This window comes from Ruditapes philippinarum, unplaced genomic scaffold, assembly GCF_026571515.1.
Source record: "Ruditapes philippinarum isolate M1 unplaced genomic scaffold, ASM2657151v2 ctg598_1_1_1_1, whole genome shotgun sequence".
Lineage (NCBI taxonomy): Eukaryota > Metazoa > Mollusca > Bivalvia > Venerida > Veneridae > Ruditapes > Ruditapes philippinarum.
Genome location: NW_026859523.1, coordinates 340722 through 362597, shown reverse-complemented (window position 1 = coordinate 362597; position 21876 = coordinate 340722). Strand labels below are relative to the sequence as shown.

Here is a 21876-nt window from a genome sequence, read left to right as displayed (position 1 = left end):
AGCTAAATGACTTGATATTGGTCAGACGTACACAACTGATAAGTACACTGCAAAATTTGTAGGGGCTATCGCTGATGTACGTAAACATGCACAAAATGATATAATAAACAGAGCCCAGTTTATATCAGTTATTTCTGATGGTTCCTCAGATGTGTCTTCAAAAGAGGCAGAATAAGTTTTAGTCCAGTCATGTGTTGATGGAGAGGTAAGGCGGTGGTCTTTTTTAAAGTATCTGATTACATGATAAAGATTTGAATTATTAGATAATGTAGTTTACAAACAAAATGAAACTTTTATATAACACAAGTCCATCAACACGTTTTCAAGTCAAATAATTTAGCTAAAATATTTATTTGGCCAAAATGTAAACTAATTATTATTCTTATATACATATCAAGATATAGAAGTATATTGAGCTAGAGAATTAATTTTAAGTAACGTTTTAACACTTAAAAAATATCATTATACCCAAGGTCAGTGCTATAAAATTTTATCAATAAACATTTATATCAATAATTTGTGTAATTATGTTTTCCTCAGGTCTACACACATCTCATTGGGGTTCAAAATGTCCCAAAAGCGGACAGTGCTAACATCAGTCAAGGAATAGGAAACATTTTGTCTGAGCGTTTCCAAGACAAGTGGCAACAGAAGCTAATTGCTATGGAGAGAGATGGTGCCAGTGTAATGATTGGCAAGAAGACAGGTGTCTTCCTAAAGATGTGAGAGCTGACTGAGAGACCATTTTTTCATTCATGCCATCCATTGTTATGCACACAGGTAAAAAGAATAATAATTTTAACACAAATTTATCGAGAGCTTCAACTTAATTTTACATCAAACTTAGAGGTTACATTTTTCATGAAATACTGACAATTTTAACACAAATTTATCGAGAGCTTCAACTTAATTTTACATCAAACTTAGAGGTTACATTTTTCATGAAATACTGACAAGTACATATTCATGAGACTCACTTTAACTGTAATTTTTGTATAAATCATACATACTTTGTATTGAATATCTGTTATAATTACAGACTAGCATACAAAGATGCCAACAAGGTCATTTCAGCTACTATCGGCAAGAAATGTGAGGCACTGTTGCTGAATTTGTATCTCTTTTAGTATGTTATATTTTCATTCAAATTTAAAGAAGAAGCAAAATCACATTTTTATTGAAAACCGAAGCAGACAATTTGGAATACTGAATATATTTATTTGTTTCCATTCTATATTTTTGCAAGTCTATAAGAAATAAAAACCAAAACAATAATCTTCAGTTATATACTGAACCAAAAAAGAAACTCGCAAAGTATGTGCCAGTTGTTCAAGGGTACCACTTAGATGTACACACATATATACATGTAGTAGCTTGTAAAACACGTTTTGTTTGAAAAATCGGTCAGCTAATCCCCGTATAAAAGCTCGATATGTTTATTCAACATAAAATCGACAAAAGGATTGAAAAAACTGTACTTACATATCTACATTCAAACTTGGATAAAGTTTCTTTTTTGTTTCAGTATATGTTAAGGAACTGAATAATACTTTCAGATACAACCCACTTAATAGAGCTAATCTGATGGCATGTTTTAACACACGTGCTATCCCTCCAAAGATTCCAACCAGAATGGGTGGTACCAGATGGTTGCCTCATACACGTCTTGCTATTAAGAATATTTTGCATGGCTATGACGCAATTGTTCAGCATTTACAGCTTGTAATAGTTAATATAAAATGAATTGATCATTAACTGAATGAACATTAATAAAACTGTGTTTCATGTCTTACAAATGCTGAATAGTGGAAAGGTCAATAGTAACAGTAATATAATACCGGTAGGTGCAATAATATTGAGAAAAAAAACAACTGTATGAATAATCTGAAATGATATTCATTTAATAACTACTGATTACATACTTTATATTTAGATTCAAAATCCACAAGACCCTGCCCATCGCAAAGATTCTGCTGCCAAGGGAAAACACTTCCTCAAGCTTTTACTAGATTCACATGTTAGAATTTGGCTACACTTCCTTCTAGATTTGGTGATTTGTTTAAGTATGATGTCTAAGGCCATTCAAAACTAGAATGCATGCCTGGAAGACATATGGAACGAACTGCAGTCAGTTAATTCAACTCTAGATAAATACAAAAGAAAGGTATTTTCATATATGTACATATATATTTATTAACTTTGCTTCCTTCAGCTGAAACATAGAATTTTCTGCTTTACTAACATATAAACTTACCCTGCATATCCGGCTTTTGTACTGACATATAATAACCTTACCATGTGTTTGTCCTGCTATTTTACTTACATATAATCTTACTACCTACTAAAGCTTATGCATGTTGCTTTATATGTCTAATTTGTACATCTTACTAGCAATGGGCCACACTTGAAGAAGCTTTTAGCAAAGAGTGAAGGTGCATAAGATGATGTGCTTAAAGGGACAAGGATAACATTTTTAAATGATGCAGTTGCTGCAGTTAATAAAAGATTTGCAGGAGACCTTCACTTGTTCAGAGGGAGTTCTTTTATTAGTTTCCAGAACTGGCCATCTAGTCATCAGAATTCGTAGAAGAATATATTGAAAATTTATGTAAATAACATTTGATTAATAATGACATAAAACATTTAAGATATAGTAAAGAAAAATGAATGTCACTTTAACATTTATATAGAAATTGTTTTTCAATATACAATATCATCATAAAAGGCATTAAAACAATATAAACATATTTTAAGAAGATGGCCTACATGATAATAAGCCATGTCTAATTTATAAATGTATAATTATTGACAATACAGCTGACTTTGGTGAGGTAATGGAGGTATGTGCCCCTGCACTCATTAAAGTTGGAGTGTACGCAGACTCCATTGAACCTGAACGGGGTCGGCTTAAAACAGAGTTATTCAACAGGTAAAACTGGTTGTATTCAGAGACACACAATTAAATATAGATCAAGATCAAATATTGGTTTACGCCACTAAATTTTTACATAATTATGACCAATTTCAACTTCAGTTTAGCAAAATATATGTTGCTTCCAGATGATAACTCTTCATATCGTAAATTGATTGAAATTATTTTTGGTACACAGATGTTACAAGATTAATTACAGGTGGAGTTAAAAGTTGTTTAAGACAACTAAATTTTTACATAGTTTTTGCTCCTTTTCATCTAAAAATAGTTTGCACTTGAGTTTTTTAGGAGTCACTTGATTCAAAATAGTTTTCAGAACACGGCTGAAACAAATGAAATTCAGGTTGAAATTTAATTCGGATTTGGACCACTAAATATTTGCATAAATATTATAATGTGTTAATTAGCAATGAGATGGTTTCCAGATGACAACTTTAAGGAGCCAAAATATTGCAATTACCTTTTGTACACTTATGTAACATCATTAAATACAAGTTGTTTTCAAGTTTAGGCATAAACCACTAAATGTTTAGATAGTTTTGGTTCAATTACATTTACGAGTTTCAAACTTATTTGATGGTTGAAGATTTTTCTTGATACAATTATCTCTACAATATTGTCTTATTATTCAAACAACATCTCCTGTAACCAAAGTTTACGGGAATGATCCTTCAGTAGTTTCTGTCTGTTGCACATGTAGGTCAAGGGGACAACTTGAAAAAAAACACACATTTAAGCCGTATTTTCTCAAACTTAAATGCCTAAAGCTTAAATATTGAATATGTGGATTGCCTTGTGGACCACTGCAAAATATACATGTATCTAAATCATGTTCTTTGGAGTAAAATGTTCAACGACCCAAGGCGATGGGGTCATGATCTATATTAACCTGCATAGGAAAGATAAGTTTAAGTCTTTTTGTATGAAACTTCAATGCCTGAAGCTTAAATATTGAATATGTAGCATTGCCTTGTGAACTTATACAAAACAAATGTTAGTCATGACCCATGAGTCAACAGTCGCCCAACCTTAGCGGGTACTTAATTTATATTGACTTGTATAGGAGTTGGTGTCTATTGTCACGCGTTCCTTTACTAATAAACATATAACAATTAAACTTCATATGTGGAGACACCTTGATGAGTTCAACCTACCACACACACTTTCTGGTCAAAAGGACAAGGTCACAGGGACCCGATATATCAAATATTCAACGGGCTTTTAAATGAAGATGCATAAAGGTAGGGACTTCATACTTTTTATGTGGATGCATCTTGATATACATAGTCCTCAGATGACCATGCCCCCCCCCCCCCCAACCAATAGAAATACCAAACAAAATCCCTGGCGGGAAGAAGGTTATCTGGTCATATGCTAATGCCACACAAGTAAAATTCAATGAAAATCCTTCTTTACACAAATGGAATTTATCTTACACTAGAAAATCTAGTAGAACGAAATACTTTTCACGCATGTAAGATCAAATTTATAAGACAATAAATCATTTAAGGAAATGCCTTTCAAACGATGATGTCAAAAAAATAGAGAAAAATGTATATAACACACAGCAAATTCAAGTTCTTTCTATAAATACAGGATTTATTTTCATACCACTGATGAAAATTAATTCTTGTTTTTATAGTTAAAATATCCTCTATCTATTATACTTAGATTTTATTCATGTAAGATAAATAACCTGTAAATATCAAATTTATTTATTTATAACATATATATAATGCCATATGCCTATGACACAATATAAAGTGCAATGAGGCATCACACAAAACACTCGGACATAGCATATCTAGCTGTCGGTGACGGATTAGTAACGGTAGGTAAAGATGATAGAGTTAAGTTATTATAATAATGTTACGGGATCTTTGGTCGGGACTAGAGACAAGACTGTAACAAAAAATACACTTATTTAGATACTTTCATAGTTTATTTGAATATGTCGCGGTTGAACACAATTAATTGCAGTTAAATAGTTTTGTTCTATGACAGACACATTTGCATATTACCAAAAACACTCTATTTTTTCTGGCACTTGACAGACTAATCAAAGAAGTACCCCTTTACCACACTGTCCATAAAAAACATAGAATAACAATATATAAATTGTAACTTGACTAATAATAGAAATTGCTATCTCCCGTAAATGAAGCTGATAGTCCTCCATATTTTAATTCTGCAGTTGACTGGGGGAGTAAATCAAAGCATCAGAATTGTAGATTAAAGATTATGTACGGCATAATTGTAATATAAAATATGTTTGATGGATTGTAAAACAAAATGCAGTCAGTAGTTAAACATCGGTCACAGTTACATAGTAGTTGCAAAATGACTCACATAGAATGCCACAGAAGGTAGTTTATGGTACAAGTAAACAAAAGTGTCAAAAAACTTTCTGCCTCTCCTTCCATGGGTCGTTGAGTCAATCTCATCTCACGCAAGAACTTGTTCGTTCGAAGAAGAGAAATCTGAATGAAACATCGATGTTTATTGCAATCACCGAAAGTAATTAAGCCTTTGCCACCAGTATAGAGCAAGACCAGCCTTAACATCAGTGCAGTCTATCCAGGCTCTAAACTGCTGGCTCATTATTTTTGTATTTTTATATTTAAATCCCGAAAACTTTGAATGAACTGATCCAAATCCAAGCATAGAGATTAAAATCCAACGTGTCTCATTTCTTTAAAAACAAATGTTTTTTATCAATGTTTTACTTTATATCTTTTGTTGTCAATTTCTTACCCGGTATTCGATTTTTTTATTTCATTCATGAAGATATTTTCATCACATTAACGATTGACTGTCACTCATTTTTTTTTTCGGAAAATAGGATTTTTCCTCAACATTATTTATTGACCTTTTCACTCAAAAGGATTTTAAAACATTTAATGTTGTTTCTGAATCTAGTCAAATTTAAATGTTTTCCAATTCCACAGTTAGATAACATGATGTAAACATATGAATGATTTCATTGACTGGTGCAACACGTAAGACTTAGAAAAAGATTTATTTTCATTGGCGCGCTGCTTATTTTAAAAGAATGTTTCAAGCGACACAAAAAGTAAATCTGACTTGCAAGGTTTTTATAGAAACACTGGAACACTCGCTAATATGAATCATAATAATCATGAATATGAAATATATATAAATGTACAATATATGATGTTACTGTCACCAGCGACATTCCTGGTATGCCAATATGACATGACGGAAATATCATAATTTAGTTTTGAGATCAAATTCGAAGCCACATTCAAACTAATTTCATTTCAACGGGAATCTATCTACTGTGGCTTTTTCAGTCTCTATCTTGTCGTCTGATATTTTTGCGTAAGCAGGTTTTATTGAATGAACAGATCTCCCCATTTCCGAGGAATAATTTATTTGGTGCATGAACGGTTCATGGTTTGATCCTTGTCTTGGATAAGGTGATGTATTGATATAACCAGGCCTGCCCGAAGGCCTTGATGGCGTGTCACCCATTTCAGCCGGATAATGCAAATGCCATATCTGGAAATATCCAAATCTTATAACTTATTCAAAACTACTTTAATTTCTTTGAAAAATGAGTCCGTTTGAAAGACTATGTACAGTGTATTGTTTCACATTTAGAAATTAAATTTACGTATCTGCAGCATGCATGTTTAAATATTATGATACGTAATATCGGCTAACAGAACAAAAATATAGCAAGTGATACAAACAAAAGCAATAAATACAATATCAATTAAAGATAAGATAAGATAATGTAATACACATAATAACTAATCTCTTTCTGTCTTTATGATGTATTTGTTAGTTTATCTATGAAGTTGCTATTAAATATTCATCCGAACAATGTGTGGCCAGATTATCACACACTATCTATACGTAATCGACATGAATATTTCTGTTTCTAACCAAGATATATGGTTTGATATATATACATGTTTACGCTATTAACAAATCAATTTAATCAAACATAAATATGTAAATATAGATGTGTTATGATACTAAGAATACATTGTTATATGTCTTTCCGAACATAAGAACATTATTTACAATTCCTTAATTGGTGTGTAAAGTGTAAATGAGAACCAAAAAGACATACAAATGTATGGCAACAGTGATTTTTATTACTTACATTGATTTAAAATATCATAATGTTAGGAATATTAGTTATTTAAAAAAAACAAATAATAAGAATTACTTGTTGAATTAATTGTGCATGTATTAAGTAGTATGTGAGGTTCCAGATGGTATCATAAAATTACTTACCGACACGTTTAACAAAATAACTTATAAAATATCATAGTATTAAGGTATTAAGGATATCAATTATTTTACAAAAATGATCAAATAATAATTACTTGTTAAATTATTTGTACTTGTAAAAATGAAAACTAAAATACCTGCCGATTTTATATAATATCCCTAAAATATTGTGAAAATGGCCACATATCTGACATTTCAAACGGTTCAATATTTATAATTGCTTGTTTTACGATAGATCAGTCTTTTGTGTTCGATTTAATGGTCTGTGATTTTGTAAGCGATATATAAACATGACCGCGATCCGTTATTTCTCAATGCCACTGATATAATACTAATGATATAGTAATTTGCATACTGTGGTAAAACGCCAACAATTATTGATACATTCAATGATCCCAAATGATTATGAACACATAAAAGTACAAGTGTGACCTTCATAAATCTTGTCACGATAAATTTACAAATTAAGATTTAAACCCAGCGAAATTACAAAATTTATAAGTCAACGAAACTAAAAGAAAATTAGAGCACATTTAAATAATTATTTCCAAATCATTGAATTTATCATTTAAAAGCGAAACCTATACACAGTTCGCCTGATGCGCTATACATGTTTATTGCACTTGTTTAAGTTTTGATGTTAATTATATGTAAAAGTTACTAAAATTATACAGATTTCTCTTTACCTCTGAGAGGACCGAATTTAATACAGCGGGCGTTGTCGCGTATAGAAATGTTTAGATTATTTGATGAAGATGTATAAACAGCGGTAGAGCGGCGGTTGGGTTATTTTGAGTGTCCTGGGTTCGAGTTCCGGTCGGGATTTTCTACCCTTACGGCATTTACTTCTGAATTAAATTTCAGAGGAGCTTATATTTTGCAAACATAAATCGAATACTCCAATCACTGCACAGCAGGAAGGGTGTTTGATCAAGGACTTTGCATTTCTATGGTCGAGTTCTGGGCGCGGCACATTTTTTCCGTGCAAATTTCGTTGACAACAATATAATTATTATGCTTTTTTATCCTAAACTTTCATTTAAACTTTAAGTCTGATCAGGATCCATGCTGTTCACTATCAGTTTTTCTACTTGTAATAGGGTTTGTAAGCGAACAGCATGGATCCTGATCAGACTGCGCGGATGCGCAGGCTGGTCTGGATCCATGCTGGTCGCAAACGCACTATATTGGTTTTGTCGTGACATGGCACAAATATGCTAATTCTCGTAAACGACACGGACAAACCCGAAGAAGGATCGAATATTTAGATGAGTGCCACAATGTATTCATAATTGACAGGTCAATAAAATCAGACTAACTATTTTTATATGAAATATATTTTATTTACCTTAGCTTATTGATAGAATCCTAAAATGTGTAAACATAGTAACTGTAGCATTGTAAATATTTTAATCAAACAGTAGATCAATTAACATAAACAGAAAAGAACAGAAACTTTATGTTTTACTTCAACTTCGCCATATAAACATGTTCACAAAACTATATATACATAGAACAAAACGATCAAATATAACATGTAGCTTTCAAACCAATAAAGAAGACAAATTATCATTTTAATTGAAATATATTCATTGCATTCTTTGTATAACCGTTGCCATGCTAAATATATAAAATGGCCTGTCTTGTTCTCAAACAGAAGAAAACCATTTCATCAATTCTTGGGAAAAAATCATTATATGAACTGACTGAATAGCAAACAATGAAGACCAAAATCAGACGACACGGCAACACGGTTACCTCTGGCATGTACAGGGTAACCACTGTGTTTCTTTTTTCTGCTTTTAGCATATCCTTTTAACATACCAGGTGGTTTGTAATAAATTCTTTACATATCCTGGCTTCCATAGTATTTTTATATCAGTATAACAAAGACAAACTAGAACGAAATAGCATTCGTCTTTTCCTTCACGTAAATCACAATAAAACAGCACAGTCAAGTCATGTTTAACAGTTCAAAGTCTAAGTATACGGTTTCTACCTGTTTGAACATGCAGCGAATAGTGGGATCAAATAGTTCCTTATGACTTTGTACTGGTACAAATATTTTACTGTTCAAAAATCTTGAAAATCTCTAACATCACTTAAACTATGATTACATAACAATTTTAGATTTGAAAACAATTTTTACCATCTTCTGTTACTTCAAAGGCAATAATACAAACTTCTTTAAGAATGATGTTTAAAAACAATTCTTTGGATCTTATGGAGTTCATTCTGTGCAACTCTTAAGAAAGTTTTATTTGACAATAAAATATACACTTATCAATAAAACTTTAACTTTTTAAATGTAAAAATATGTTAGACCCAGTTTATCATTACTCTCAAATTGTTGAATATTATGATCACACTTGTATCTTGATTGAAGATATATGTCAATTTTTTGGAACAAGATATCCAATGTTTTAAAAATAATGTCATCTTAAGAATAATACAAAAGGCATAAACAGATTACTAAACCAGATAGGCTACTGTATAAATAAAACCTATTTCCTCATTGAACGGAGTAAAAAGTCTGTAAACATGATTAAAATGCTTAACTTGTTGCCAACATATCTTTAGAAAAAGTTTACAAAAAGGAACCTATTCTAATTACGGCCATAAAACAACTTCTAAATGTATATTTACAAATATTCTGTAACTTTACTGTTCTTTATGCTGATTTATTATACTTTGTACACACTATAATAGATAGATACATGTATATTGGAAAAAAAGAGTGATATTATATGTCTCAAGTAATTTAACAGAAGTCTTATAATTTTAAAATAATCAAATTATGGTTTACACAAACAAAAATATAATATTAATATATAAATCCATATGAATATAGAAAATGCCCCCGCTATCACAGTCCGAGAGATGAACTGAATGTCTAGATATTTTGGGAATTAAGAAAACAATAAATCGGAAAATATGTTGGAGGCCTCCGAGCTGCAATTATTAGATAGCGACACAAAAAATGATAGTGGAATTATTGCAACTTATTTATATAAAGCTTTTGAAAAAAAAAAAAATTGTCAGCATAAAAAAACTGCAAGCATAATGATTGGACATTGATATTGTTTCTCCCAAAATGATACAATTATAAAGAAGTTTAAATATTATTATGCCTATTTATTGGAAAAAGTCGATTTTTGTGCAAACATGCATATTCATTTATTTGCCATCTTACCTTAATTTCATTGATTGCATGTTTTTTTATTGATGTAATGTTCATTGCTCATATTTTAATGTTTTTTTGCATAATAAAGCTTCTTTTATATACAGACTAATATGCAATTTAACCATATACTGCTGCAATACATAAATTAATGTTTACATTTATTCCTTTGATACTGTAAAACCTCATATAGGTCAGTTAATTGGAAACGTGATTGAATTGTTTGCAATTAAGAGTCGTTTATAGGCCGTTTAATTCCGAAAAAAAAATACGCTTTCCTCAATATTAATATCAGGCATAGCGTGAGTATATGTATACAGTAATGTTAGTTGCTATTTATTTTCTGTTTTAGCTGCTCTATTTGTTGTTTCAAATTTTCTACTTCATGTTTGGTGTTTTCTACTTCATGTTTTGTGTTTTCAAGCTCGAAGTTTGTGAAATCTTTCACTTTTAATATATCTAAAATTGGCATAATCGGCATAACAACAACAGTTCCAGCAGTAATTCCGCCCTCAATTATTCCAACACAAAGCATTTCTCCGTCATTTCCATCACAAAATACAAGGGCACCAGAATCGCCACTGTCAGCAAATGGTACTATACCACCTTGTGGTGTCACACTCAACGTTTTGACTTCCAATAAATTATGCAAAATCATCTGATAATCACCCGAATACTGAAAATCTTTGCAATATTTCACTGAAAGAATCGGCGCTTCCATTACAATTGTTCCATCAGTTGTGTCGGTAGCAGCACCAAATTTCTTAACCCTGCCAAATCTCAACCTTGAAAATCCAGCAACTTTTCCACGATGAAATTGCATTTCAGATGTGGTGCCATCTGAAAGAGTTAAAAAGTATTATTATTATGAGATTACCTTGATGATCGTTGTATTCATATCCAAAGAAAAAAGACAATATAAATAACCTTTGCGATGGAGATATAAATATATGTTAATAATATTTACACGGTCAAATCATATAGGAGCATTTTGGGACTAAAAGTGTGAGGTTTAGTGGGCATAAATCCGGTTTAAAGTCTCAAGTGGTGTTATTTCTAATGACCGTCCCAAGGCGTTACCTCAGATGTTTCAATGTACAACCGAGTCTGCAATTCTCTTGTAATTTTGTTGTGATTAATGCTTCCGATGGATCACTTTGTTTCCAGATTTTTGTGATGTTCTATCTTGTTAAATTGTCTTTAACGGTAAGCTTTTTCTTTCAATTTCCCCTCTTATCCCATCTGGTGACCTGTCCTATCCCAGCCTCTTGTTTTCTTCCTTACACCCCTTGTCTCTTTAATTCCCGTATCGGCCCTTAATAGTTCTTATCATTTTACTATTACATGTCCCTCCCATCCTTCCCCCCCCCGCCCTTGTGTCCTCTTCCTTACTTGGTTTGGTGTCGTCTGGATGTCCTGCTTGTGTGGCTAGATTGTGTTAGGATCTGAGTTATGTTAACGTCGCCTTGTCGTGTTGATCTTTATTCATTTTTTTCCTGACCTATTGAAATGCTTTCTAAAGGAAAATGTATTTTTCAAATAGTAGTAATAGCACCCTCAATAATGACAACATACATGTATATATTTTATATTTCATAATAAAGTTAAGAAGCGCATAATTTCTGCTGTAGAAAAGAAAACACAACTTCAACATAATTTTTTATTGACTTTAAAATTGTACTTTGACAATCTACCTTACCTTGTAAGGTAGGAAAGTGCCCAGACAGAGGGTATCTTTTTTCCACTTGAAAAAGAGCGACTTCAATACCAGTCTTTCCAAAACCACCTTTTTGGTACACAGCTTTTATAAGCTTTCCGGCGAAATGGTCATGCGTAGCAGCTGCCTGAGTATTTACATCACTATTTGGTTGATAAACATTGTTGTCACTAGGTGGGTGTTGCCAATTCATAATACCATTTGGATTGTTTATCAGGGCAATCATTTCAGAAGAATCTAACAGCACATGGGCGCAAGTCAATCCACATAGCCCGTATCCACGACATTCAAGAAATCCTCCGACGGTCCCGACCATTTGTCGTCGTCCGATCTGACATCCCATTCGCATGCTTTCCAGATAACTACTGGCAGTAAAAGCAAAAGGAGTAAAGAAACCTTCTCTTACGTCAATGCTTATACCACCATATTCCTTCTTAAACACTTTCTCGTCAATTGGAATGTAATCTTTACACAAAACATATAAAACAATGCATAGTTCTTTTGAAAGACGCGCATCTGGTGATCCATATTTTTTAGATCTAACTAAGCCTCCAGAGATAGCTGTTAATAACTTGTGTTTTTTCATTAATTTGTCGGCATTTTTACTCACAATTCTTTTCAGTTTGTCCTTTTGAGGATCCGTCATTTTAGCATTATCAGAGAACGTACTGTGTATAACAAATTTACCTTCTTCACCGTACTGGCTTGATTTGCTTTCTGGGTACTTTATTGTAAACAAATACTCGTCCGGCTTCTCCATGACAACTTCGTCTCGTGCAATTATGACAAACACAATATTGTTTTTATCCTTTGGTGTGTATGTTGGAACGACGTCGGCAATATTGTTACTATTGTATTTTACGTAGCTACAAATTTTTCCACAGTTCTTAATAACAACCTCCGATTTCCTTCCAAATTTAAGCGTTAACAATTTCAGGGTTTCTTTGCTAGGACGGTCATTCGTCTCAAGCCAATGATTTTCCAAGTCCATGTCCCTCATTTCCAAACTTATTTGATCTGACATATAAGAAAAGATACTTTGATTTATTTACATCGTTAAGTAATATGGATGGATTTATATTTCACATTTACGGTGAAAAATAGAATATAATTATAAAATCTTAATTCTGATTATTTTATCTTATCGTAACAATGTTACATTTGCTCAGGACACTGATTGTGTTTATATAGATAAAATTATGTTATGCTTATTATTAAAATTGTTTTTCTATTTTCAGTTCAAATGAACGGACACTTGTGATGGATTAAAAGAAAATCTAAAGACGTCATTATAACAAAAAAGCACGATAATATCTAAATTACATGTAGATCAAGAAATTGAAATGTGAAATTTTATTGAATATTTTATAGATATTTCAATAAAAAGAAAAAAACACTCTGCATACCTAAGGATGTAATTGTGCTCATTTCCTAAAATATAAAACAATCACCGGTGGTCCTCATTTTATCAAATACAATGATCAAAAGTAATATCAGAAATATCGTATTTAAAGATATATCATGCTCAAATTTGATATCAGAAAATATTGATAATTGCTACACAGTCTCTTTATAAATATGAAATAAACATGTTTTGACTTCACACAAAGTTGATATGTCATGTTATAAACTCTGCACACTATAGGTCGTCACAATATGAATTTATAATGTCGTTAAAAAAACTGGCAGTTTTTTAAAGAAAAAAACAACTTTACTTGTCCTATCATAGAGAACGTGATTTCAAATGCATAGTTTATTCATTTTTTATTCAAATTAGACATATTCAGTAAGAATTTCATAGGTTTTAATAAATAACTTCGATTTAAATATTTTACTAAAAATGAGCATAGTATATCTTTAAAAAATTCGTGTATTTATAGCAATTTTCCTTTTTATTAATTATTTCCATCCAAGGGTATATAGGAAAGTTGAAAAAGCTTACATTTTGCCATAATGCCTTTCAATATTATAATCAACTTCACATGAACGGTAATTCACTTACTTGTTTGTCAATACATGTACAAGGCTGATTAATATTTTATTTGAAACATTTTCTAATATTTACTGTTTGTCAATCACCGTTATAAAATATTTAGTCAATTCAGCTCAATTTGACAAAAAGCATAATGTCACATTTTTGCATCTTAGTCAAATATAATTTGTCTAAAATTGTTTGATATAAGGAGGCAATATGATAATACTACTGAAAGTTATTTAGAAAGACACGTTTAAGTAATGGCAATTCAATATCTATCTTAAAGGAGCTTAACTGTAGACCAAGATGTTAAAAATGTACAATTTTAAGTTCTGACAAAGACCAACCGGGGGACTTCTAACAGATAAAATATGCAAAAACCCTAACCTATAATCAGTTTGAAAATCTTTTTTGGCGATTCTGAATTGTAAACACTATTCATGTTATAGTCATTTAACATACTAAAATCAATAATAATTCTGGACAGAGTAAAATCTGAAACTTTGCACGAAGGTTAATGGTCCAGACATTCATCAAACGGTATGCAAATCCAAAAAAAAATATATTTTTAAATATTTTTTTATCTTGAAATTCTGTAATGATTTAAAAGAGTAAAACCGATTGATATGTATTGCCAATTTACCTTTCTTCTTGATTTATTGTTAAAAGACAATATTTCTAATGGTAGTCCAAGATCTCTCTCTAAGCCAAGTAATATACGTTCTATTGGAAATACTACGAAATGGAAGGGATCATCTTCGATACCACCTACAAAAACACCAACGCAGTGTAAAAGTCGGTTTTCATCCATGAGAAATACTGCCGCACCGCCTTCTCCTTGCATAAAAAGTCCAACTTCGGGCGCATAAAGATCGATACGTTTTTTTGTAATATTATATAGCATTTGAACAGCTTTTGGTCTAAAATACTTGCCGAATATGTATACTTGTGTCATGTTCCTTGAATCTCTATTATCGTAGCTTGGAAAATTGGTTTCACTGACCCCTTTGTAAATATAAAATAAAAAATAAACAGTTTAATCATTCACAACAAAGCAAAATACTTAATAAACTATTTTCATTGATACAGATAAGGTGACAGAAACCATTTGTTCAAACAACAGAATTATTCATTAATAAAATGTTTTTTGAAAATTTATATTTAACATACAATCTGTATATAGGCAACGAGGCACTAAAAATGTCGATAAAAATAGTACACAAAAGCATAACAAACCAGAAAACCCTTTATCCAAAATAAACCCTAAATCAAGTCTTTGTCCTTCGCATATTTCTATCAATGCTGGGATATTGTCTCTCTGTACACCTGAAGCAACATATCCGCATTTTATTCCCTTACGCGTCTCCAACAGGAGATGGAATATCGGAGTTCCTTTGACATTGTCTGTAAATTCTGATAGCTTCAATGTTACAAGGCTTGTGGTGAGAAAGAAATAGCGTTCAGCCTCCTTGCATACAACAAATGGCCCAATTAAACCTGCGAAAAGCTCGTGAGGATGTAATTGAGGAATTATTGAGTTGCCCAGTCTAAGACCGTACCCTGCTAAAAAAAAAGGCAAAAGAGTTTCTACGGTTGTTTTTAAACATTTCAATAAAAAGAAACATTTCATGAAATGACAACTGAAAACAATGTATCAAATTACCTAATAGACAAAATCTTTAATGTACAGACTCAATCAAACCGAGTCTGCAATTCTCTTGTAATTTTGTTGTGATTAATGCTACCGAGGGATCACTTTGTTTCAAGATTTTTAAATATGTATATCAGGCAAAATTTCTAAAATATGCTTAACAAGATCAACAAGGAAAGGCGTCAACTAAGTCATTGTTGATAAATATGTTATTCAATACTGTACAATAAACAAACGCGAAAATCTCTACTCCAAGAGTTTGGACACGTATTTTCCATTCTCATTGATAGTGGCGGGAACTTTCTCTCTGAAAAGTGAATAGTGTATCAAAGACCTATATATTTACAGTTAAGCTTGAAATTGGAGGTGGCAGGATGTAAAAGACAAGAGTTTAGTGCAGCAGCGGCTACATTATCCTCTGTCCTATTTCAACATTGTTGCGACTGGAAGAGACCTTTCTGATCCTTAAAGATTTTATATTTTCCTTTTATATTTCCGATCCTTAAAGATCGTTCAGCACGACATTATTGTTGTGCTTGTGTTAATTTAGTTTTTTCTTTTTTTTCTATTTTGGCTTTTTTCTTGTTGGGTGGTTCCAGTATTCCTCACTGGAATACTGTTGAATCACATTTAGGATATGTGGCCTGCTTTTAAAATTTGTATTTTGACGTCTTATCTGTGATATGCAGGCTTCATAACCTCTGACCCCCTTTCAAAATTCCATTTTATTTAGTTCCACCCATTGTTTTCTCGTTTAGGGCACACACATTAGTACTTTTATTTGGGGACCATATGCCACTTTTCATGTAATGGCACTTACGTGTCACATTGAAGGTTCCATATATGAACACATCTTTGGATGTTTCAAATTCAAAATTGTACCAGTTCATGTTAAATTTTGAATTCTGCTTAAGCCAGTGCATGGATGGTAGTTTGCACTTGACAGTACCGTCCATAAACAGGCTCAATCAAACCGAGCCTTTTTCAATTTTGCCGTGTTGGACTTTCTTTATGGATTCTTATTTTCTATATTTGTTTGACTGATCATTAATGGTATTTCATGCTTCCGTGCCGACATTTTTCTCAAAGTTCAACGCTTAAACATGAACATCCAAATAAAGAAGCATCCGTTTACATGGCATCTTTCTTTTGACCTTCAATGCGACATGTTCGAGCCATTCAATTTAAGCAGCTGATATGGTCCAAAAGTTAAAGATTGCGTGTGCCCTTAACGAGAAAAAAAACAATTGGCGAAACCATTCAAAGTGGATTTTGAATAGGGGTCAGAGGTTATGACGGCTGAATATCACAGACAAGACATCAAAATGTAGGCAACATACAACAAGGTATATTAAACAGTATTCAAGTAGGAGTACTGGAACTATCCCACTTCACAAGTGCAAAATTGTATCGTTGAATTATTGGGGCGTGAGTGATGTTGCACTTTCCGATAAACTTCCATGTACAGACTCAGTCAAACCGATTCTGACATGTATTTTTCTGACTTTAATGCTTCCGAGCGTCCACTTTATCCAGATTATTATGCAGAATTATGCTTTGTCTTGCAACCGTTCTAATGACTTGTTTCCTTAGAGTGATCATTTATTTGATTTGCTCTTGTTCTAAATACTGAAGCAGATAGATTATTAACAAGTAACTTTGATTTTGAATTGATATTTGTTTTGTATTCTACAATACCTGAATAGATCTCAGTCTGTTTAAAATTTGAAGGCAGATACCAAGTCATCGTTGGTTCATAAAGTGTAGTTGTTCACATTTAGAAAGTAAGGATCTTCCTAGAAACAAACAATATACTCACATCAATTGTTTTACCAGTGATACTTATGTATGGCAAAGATAAAAACAGGAAAACATAATAAAATATATTAATTAATAGCTAACCTGTTTAGTATTATCATGGTTAAACAGTATGTTTTCTTTTTCTGTTGTTATTCTTCTAATTAGTCACGCATACGCGGGCGCACACGCACAGATACACAAGCGCGCGCGCACCAACACACACCGTACACACGTACACATTTAATTCAAGATGTATTGTAATTAAAATAAGATTTTTTTTAATGCTTTAAGAATAATTTAACTGATAATTGCATATCTTTCTCATACCAATATATATTGTTTTCGTTTTAGTGCAAAAAAATAATTATATGCATTTATATACATTCTGTAAATAATTAAAATTGTTTACATACCTTTCAAAATAACCTTCAATGTCATTGACCAATTCTAAATTAATAAATACATCAAGGTCATGTCATTCTAACTAACTAAAGATTTATTCATGACATTTCATAGTGTTTTTTTTTAATACAATATCTATTTTTTATATATATCAATCAATTTTCATGTTGCAAAGAAAGAGTACCGCGTAGCGTGCAATTTATCTAAATTTATCCGATTTTGATAATAAGCCAAAACAATAGCTGTGCAGATTTTAACTGCAAATATCAAAGTCAATGTCAAATAAAAAGTGAAAGAAGATCAAAGACTCCTATTTAATGAATCATTCAATCAGAATAACTATCTTTTGTCTGTCATGTGAACTGAAGCATATTGAGTGACTGAACAATAACAATGAAATGAAAAACATAAATGTTACGCATAGTCAGCACATTTTAAGTCGTTCCAACAAATATCAAATATTCTTTTATGTTTTTCTTTTAACGGATTGTAAATAGCAATAAATAGTAAAACAAATTTACAGTACATTACAGAAATATAGGCCTACTGTAACTGTAAACTGTAACCCAGACGTTTTATTCTTCATTAGCTTAAAGAAGATCTATAAACAAATGAAACATAAGGGATTAGATAAAGATATAGCATTAAAGATAACAAAACACTCAATCGTTCCTTTATGATGTGAAACAGAAACCACTCTTTTTTATCTTTTGTAACGTCATGGATAGGTGCCTTTTGGGTACAACTTTCTGAAAGGTTGAACTGACTATGACCTTGAGCTTTAAATGACATTGCCCGTTAAAGTCAAATTATTGAATATTGGTTAAGTTGTAATAATTTTCTTATTTATGAATGTATGGAAAGTAGCACAGCAGTATCAGAAGAAAGTTATAAAACGTTAAATTGGCAGTAGTACAGCAGTAGCAGTAGCAAAATTATAAAACGTGAAATTGGCAGTAGCAGTAGCAAAGCTGTAGCAGTATCACAGCAGTAACAGAGCAGTAGCAGTAACAGAGCAGTAGCAGTAACAGAGCAGTAGCAGAAGCGCAGCAGGAGCAGTATCACAGCTGTAGCAGTAACAGAGCAGTAGCAGAAGCGCAGCAGTAGCAGTATCACAGCAGTAGCAGTAACAAAGCAGTAGCAGTAACAGAGCAGTAGAAGTAACAGAGCAGTAGCAGAAGCGCAGGAGAAGCAGTAGCACAGCAGTAGCAATAACAGAGCAGTAGTAGTAACAGAGCAGTAGCAAGCAGTAGCACAGCAGTAGCAGTATCACAGCAGTAGCAATGGCACAGCAGTAGCAGTAACAGAGCAGTAGCAGTAACAGAGCAGTAGCAGTAACAGAGCAGTAGCAGTAACAGAGCAGTAGCAGAAGCGCAGCAGTAGCGTATCACAGCAGTAGCAGTAACAGAGCAATAGCAGTAACAGAGCAGTAGCAGAAGCGCAGCAGAAGCAGTAGCACAGCAGTAGCAGTAACAGAGTTGTAGCAGTAACATAGCAGTAGCAGTAACAGAGTAGTAGCAAGCAGTAGCACAGCAGTAGGAGTATCACAGCAGTAGCAGTATCACAGCAGTATCAATGGCACAGCTGTAGCAGTAACAGAGCAGTAGCAGTAACAGAGCAGTAGCACAGCAGTAGCAGTAACAGAGCAGTAGCAGTAGCAGAGCAGTAGTAGCAGTAACAGAGCAGTAGCAGAAACGCAGCAGTAGCAGTAGCACAGCAGTAGCAATGGCACAACGGAAGCAGTAACACAACAGTCGCAGTAGCAAAAAAAATAAAACGTGAAATTGGCAGTTGCAGTAGCACAGCAGTAGCAATAGCAAAGTTATAAAACATGAATTTGACAGTAGCAGAGTAGTAGCAGTAGACCAGCAGTACGTATTCAACAATATAAATTCTGCATGAAATGGAATTATTTGGAAACACTAAGGGGATCATCCTTACGGAATTCATACACTACAGCTTGCACAACAAGCAATAGACAGTTAGCAGAACGCTGTATTTTGTGGATTTCTGTAGTATGTCTTGCTCATTTACCCCGATTCCTAAATGATATTATTAATATTTTAGAATCAGAATATCATTTTCCATTGTGCCATCCTATTCAATCTACTCTAATCTAAGAAACAAGTTATCTGGAAATACACCATATCTGATATCTGGACACATATCTTCGCATCATTGTAAATATCAACATAAAAATGCGGCACTAAATGTACCTCTGAAAATAAGTACAGAAACTCTTGTTAATTCACATGCTTCTTAGAGGAAATTAATTTTTCATCATGTTTATATTTGCATATTTTTGTTGTTCGATGTTTGCCCATTTTAATTTCATTTACATGTGTATTGACCATAGGTCAGTACTGGCTGATTTACTGAGAAAAATGAAATCCAATTAATACTACCAACCACAGAAAATATCATGAAAATATAGAAAAGTATATGATAAGTTACGTACCTATGTCCGGATTCAAAGTTAAAATTCATAGAGCTAAATTTAAATATTGTATGTATATCTGTGGTTTAATAGAAAAAAGAAATCTCGTCCAGTTTGTTAAGTGGAAAAAATATATGCATTATATATACATCATTTAATGATAAATTACAACGTTATGTTCGGTCATGAAATCGGTTATCTGGTGTATTTAGAAGTATTCAGCCAGCATTACGAAAGCAATCGATCTTCGATTGTAAATTTAAAACTTCTTTCATCTTTAATTAAGAATAACTGCTTTACTCAATCCAGTTTGCGATTCTAAATCAGTGTTATTATTTTAGAAATTTATGTTGAATATCAAAATGTTCACTGAAAATCGTCATATTGTGTAAGTCGCAATACATGTACTCAGCTATTTCTATGCTACGGCTACTGTTGTGCTACTGCCATTGCTGTGCTACTGCTTCTCCCAATTTCAAGTTTTATAAGTTTGCGATTGCTAATGCTGTGCTTCTGCTACTGCCAACTTTACGTTTTAAAATTTTGCTACTGCTACTGCTACTGTTCACTGCTACTGCTAACTTCCTACCGGTTATGTAATGTACAGATCTGATTTATACGTGGAGAAAAATACTTTGTGGTCAAACGGACATGTTTAGTAATTTAGACATTGCATTGACTGTCAAATGATTGAATTTGCTTATATTTTCTTAACATTGTCATTTATTTATGGAAATTATTCGTACTTGGACAAAACAAGAAGTGTGACCAGACAGACCTAATAAAATTTAAAAAGTGGAAAAAAAATTTCTTAAATGTTCTTTTTTAGTATTTATTTAAACCGATTATTTGTGTGCTTATAGAAAAAAAAAGAAGTCGAACGTTACCCCGCCCAACGATGGCCCTTGTTAATAATTTTTTGACAGATTTTTGTTTCTTTGATAACAAAGAAGGTTGTGGTATGGAAAATATTTATGGGCGTCAATTTGTGGACATTTTGTAAGTCGATCCACTATCACTGGCATGAAAAATTATAATGTTAATTATGTCTGTTCAAACACTAAATGTTTTAAAATATATGCAATCAAAGCAAACATGTTCATTACTTATGCCGATTTATTTCCTTAGAAGATAATATCTTTCTACCCAAATCGATTCGTTAACGTTACTTTGTTTACTTTTTAGTAAACACAATAAACTGTAATTACCTTTTTGAATTGAAATTTAGATCAAATTAAAAATAATGCCAACTAACTATATATTTTATGACGTGCAAATATCTCTTTTCCGAAAAGTACCAAAATTACGTATTTTGGTAAATTTGAGTTTTTTTTCCAGGCCTGTGAAAATATGTGGCATGCTATCATGTTCCGTGAAAAAATATACCATATTTCACTCAAACGAAAAAATTTCCTTTTAGTATGTCCTGTCAAAGCTAACAAATAAACAAACAATTATGAAATAGGTCAATAGAAATGTCGTCTTTATTTATTAATTAATTAATTTATTTATTTA

General features: G+C 32.2%; 1 protein-coding gene and 1 long non-coding RNA gene across 3 annotated transcripts; both read right to left on the bottom strand.

Annotated features, from left to right (window-relative positions):
- Positions 1-6282: 6282 nt before the first annotated feature.
- LOC132756840 (uncharacterized) lies at positions 6283-7505 on the bottom strand. The gene is made up of 2 exons (XR_009629382.1): positions 7336-7505; positions 6283-6454 (listed from the first exon to the last, which is right to left on the bottom strand). It is a non-coding gene; the product is annotated as an uncharacterized LOC132756840 (long non-coding RNA).
- A 1997-nt stretch (positions 7506-9502) lies between these two features.
- LOC132756836 (uncharacterized) lies at positions 9503-18092 on the bottom strand. Of its 2 annotated transcripts, none has more exons than XM_060747981.1 (7): positions 17936-18092; positions 17421-17518; positions 15308-15631; positions 14715-15076; positions 13503-13527; positions 12079-13113; positions 9503-11219 (listed from the first exon to the last, which is right to left on the bottom strand). In XM_060747981.1, the coding sequence occupies exons 2-7, from the start codon at positions 17467-17469 to the stop codon at positions 10705-10707; spliced, it is 2310 nt and encodes a 769-aa protein (XP_060603964.1). In that variant the 5' UTR covers positions 17470-17518; positions 17936-18092; the 3' UTR covers positions 9503-10704. The 2 variants fall into 2 exon arrangements, with proteins under 2 accessions (XP_060603964.1, XP_060603963.1); XM_060747980.1 differs by having other exon boundaries at positions 9504-11219; positions 15308-15634; positions 17936-18091.
- Between the last annotated feature and the right edge of the window lie 3784 nt (positions 18093-21876).

Excerpts from the sequence above, each read along its gene's own strand:
- LOC132756836 (XM_060747980.1), bottom strand. The coding sequence starts at position 17,469 with ATGACTTGGTATCTGCCTTCAAATTTTAAACAGACTGAGATCTATTCA. Across the intron at positions 15,635-17,420 it reads ACAGACTGAGATCTATTCAG|CAGGGTACGGTCTTAGACTG; the intron begins GTATTGTAGAAT and ends CTTTTTTTTTAG. Across the intron at positions 13,528-14,714 it reads ACAATAAATCAAGAAGAAAG|GAAATGAGCACAATTACATC; the intron begins GTAAATTGGCAA and ends TTTATATTTTAG.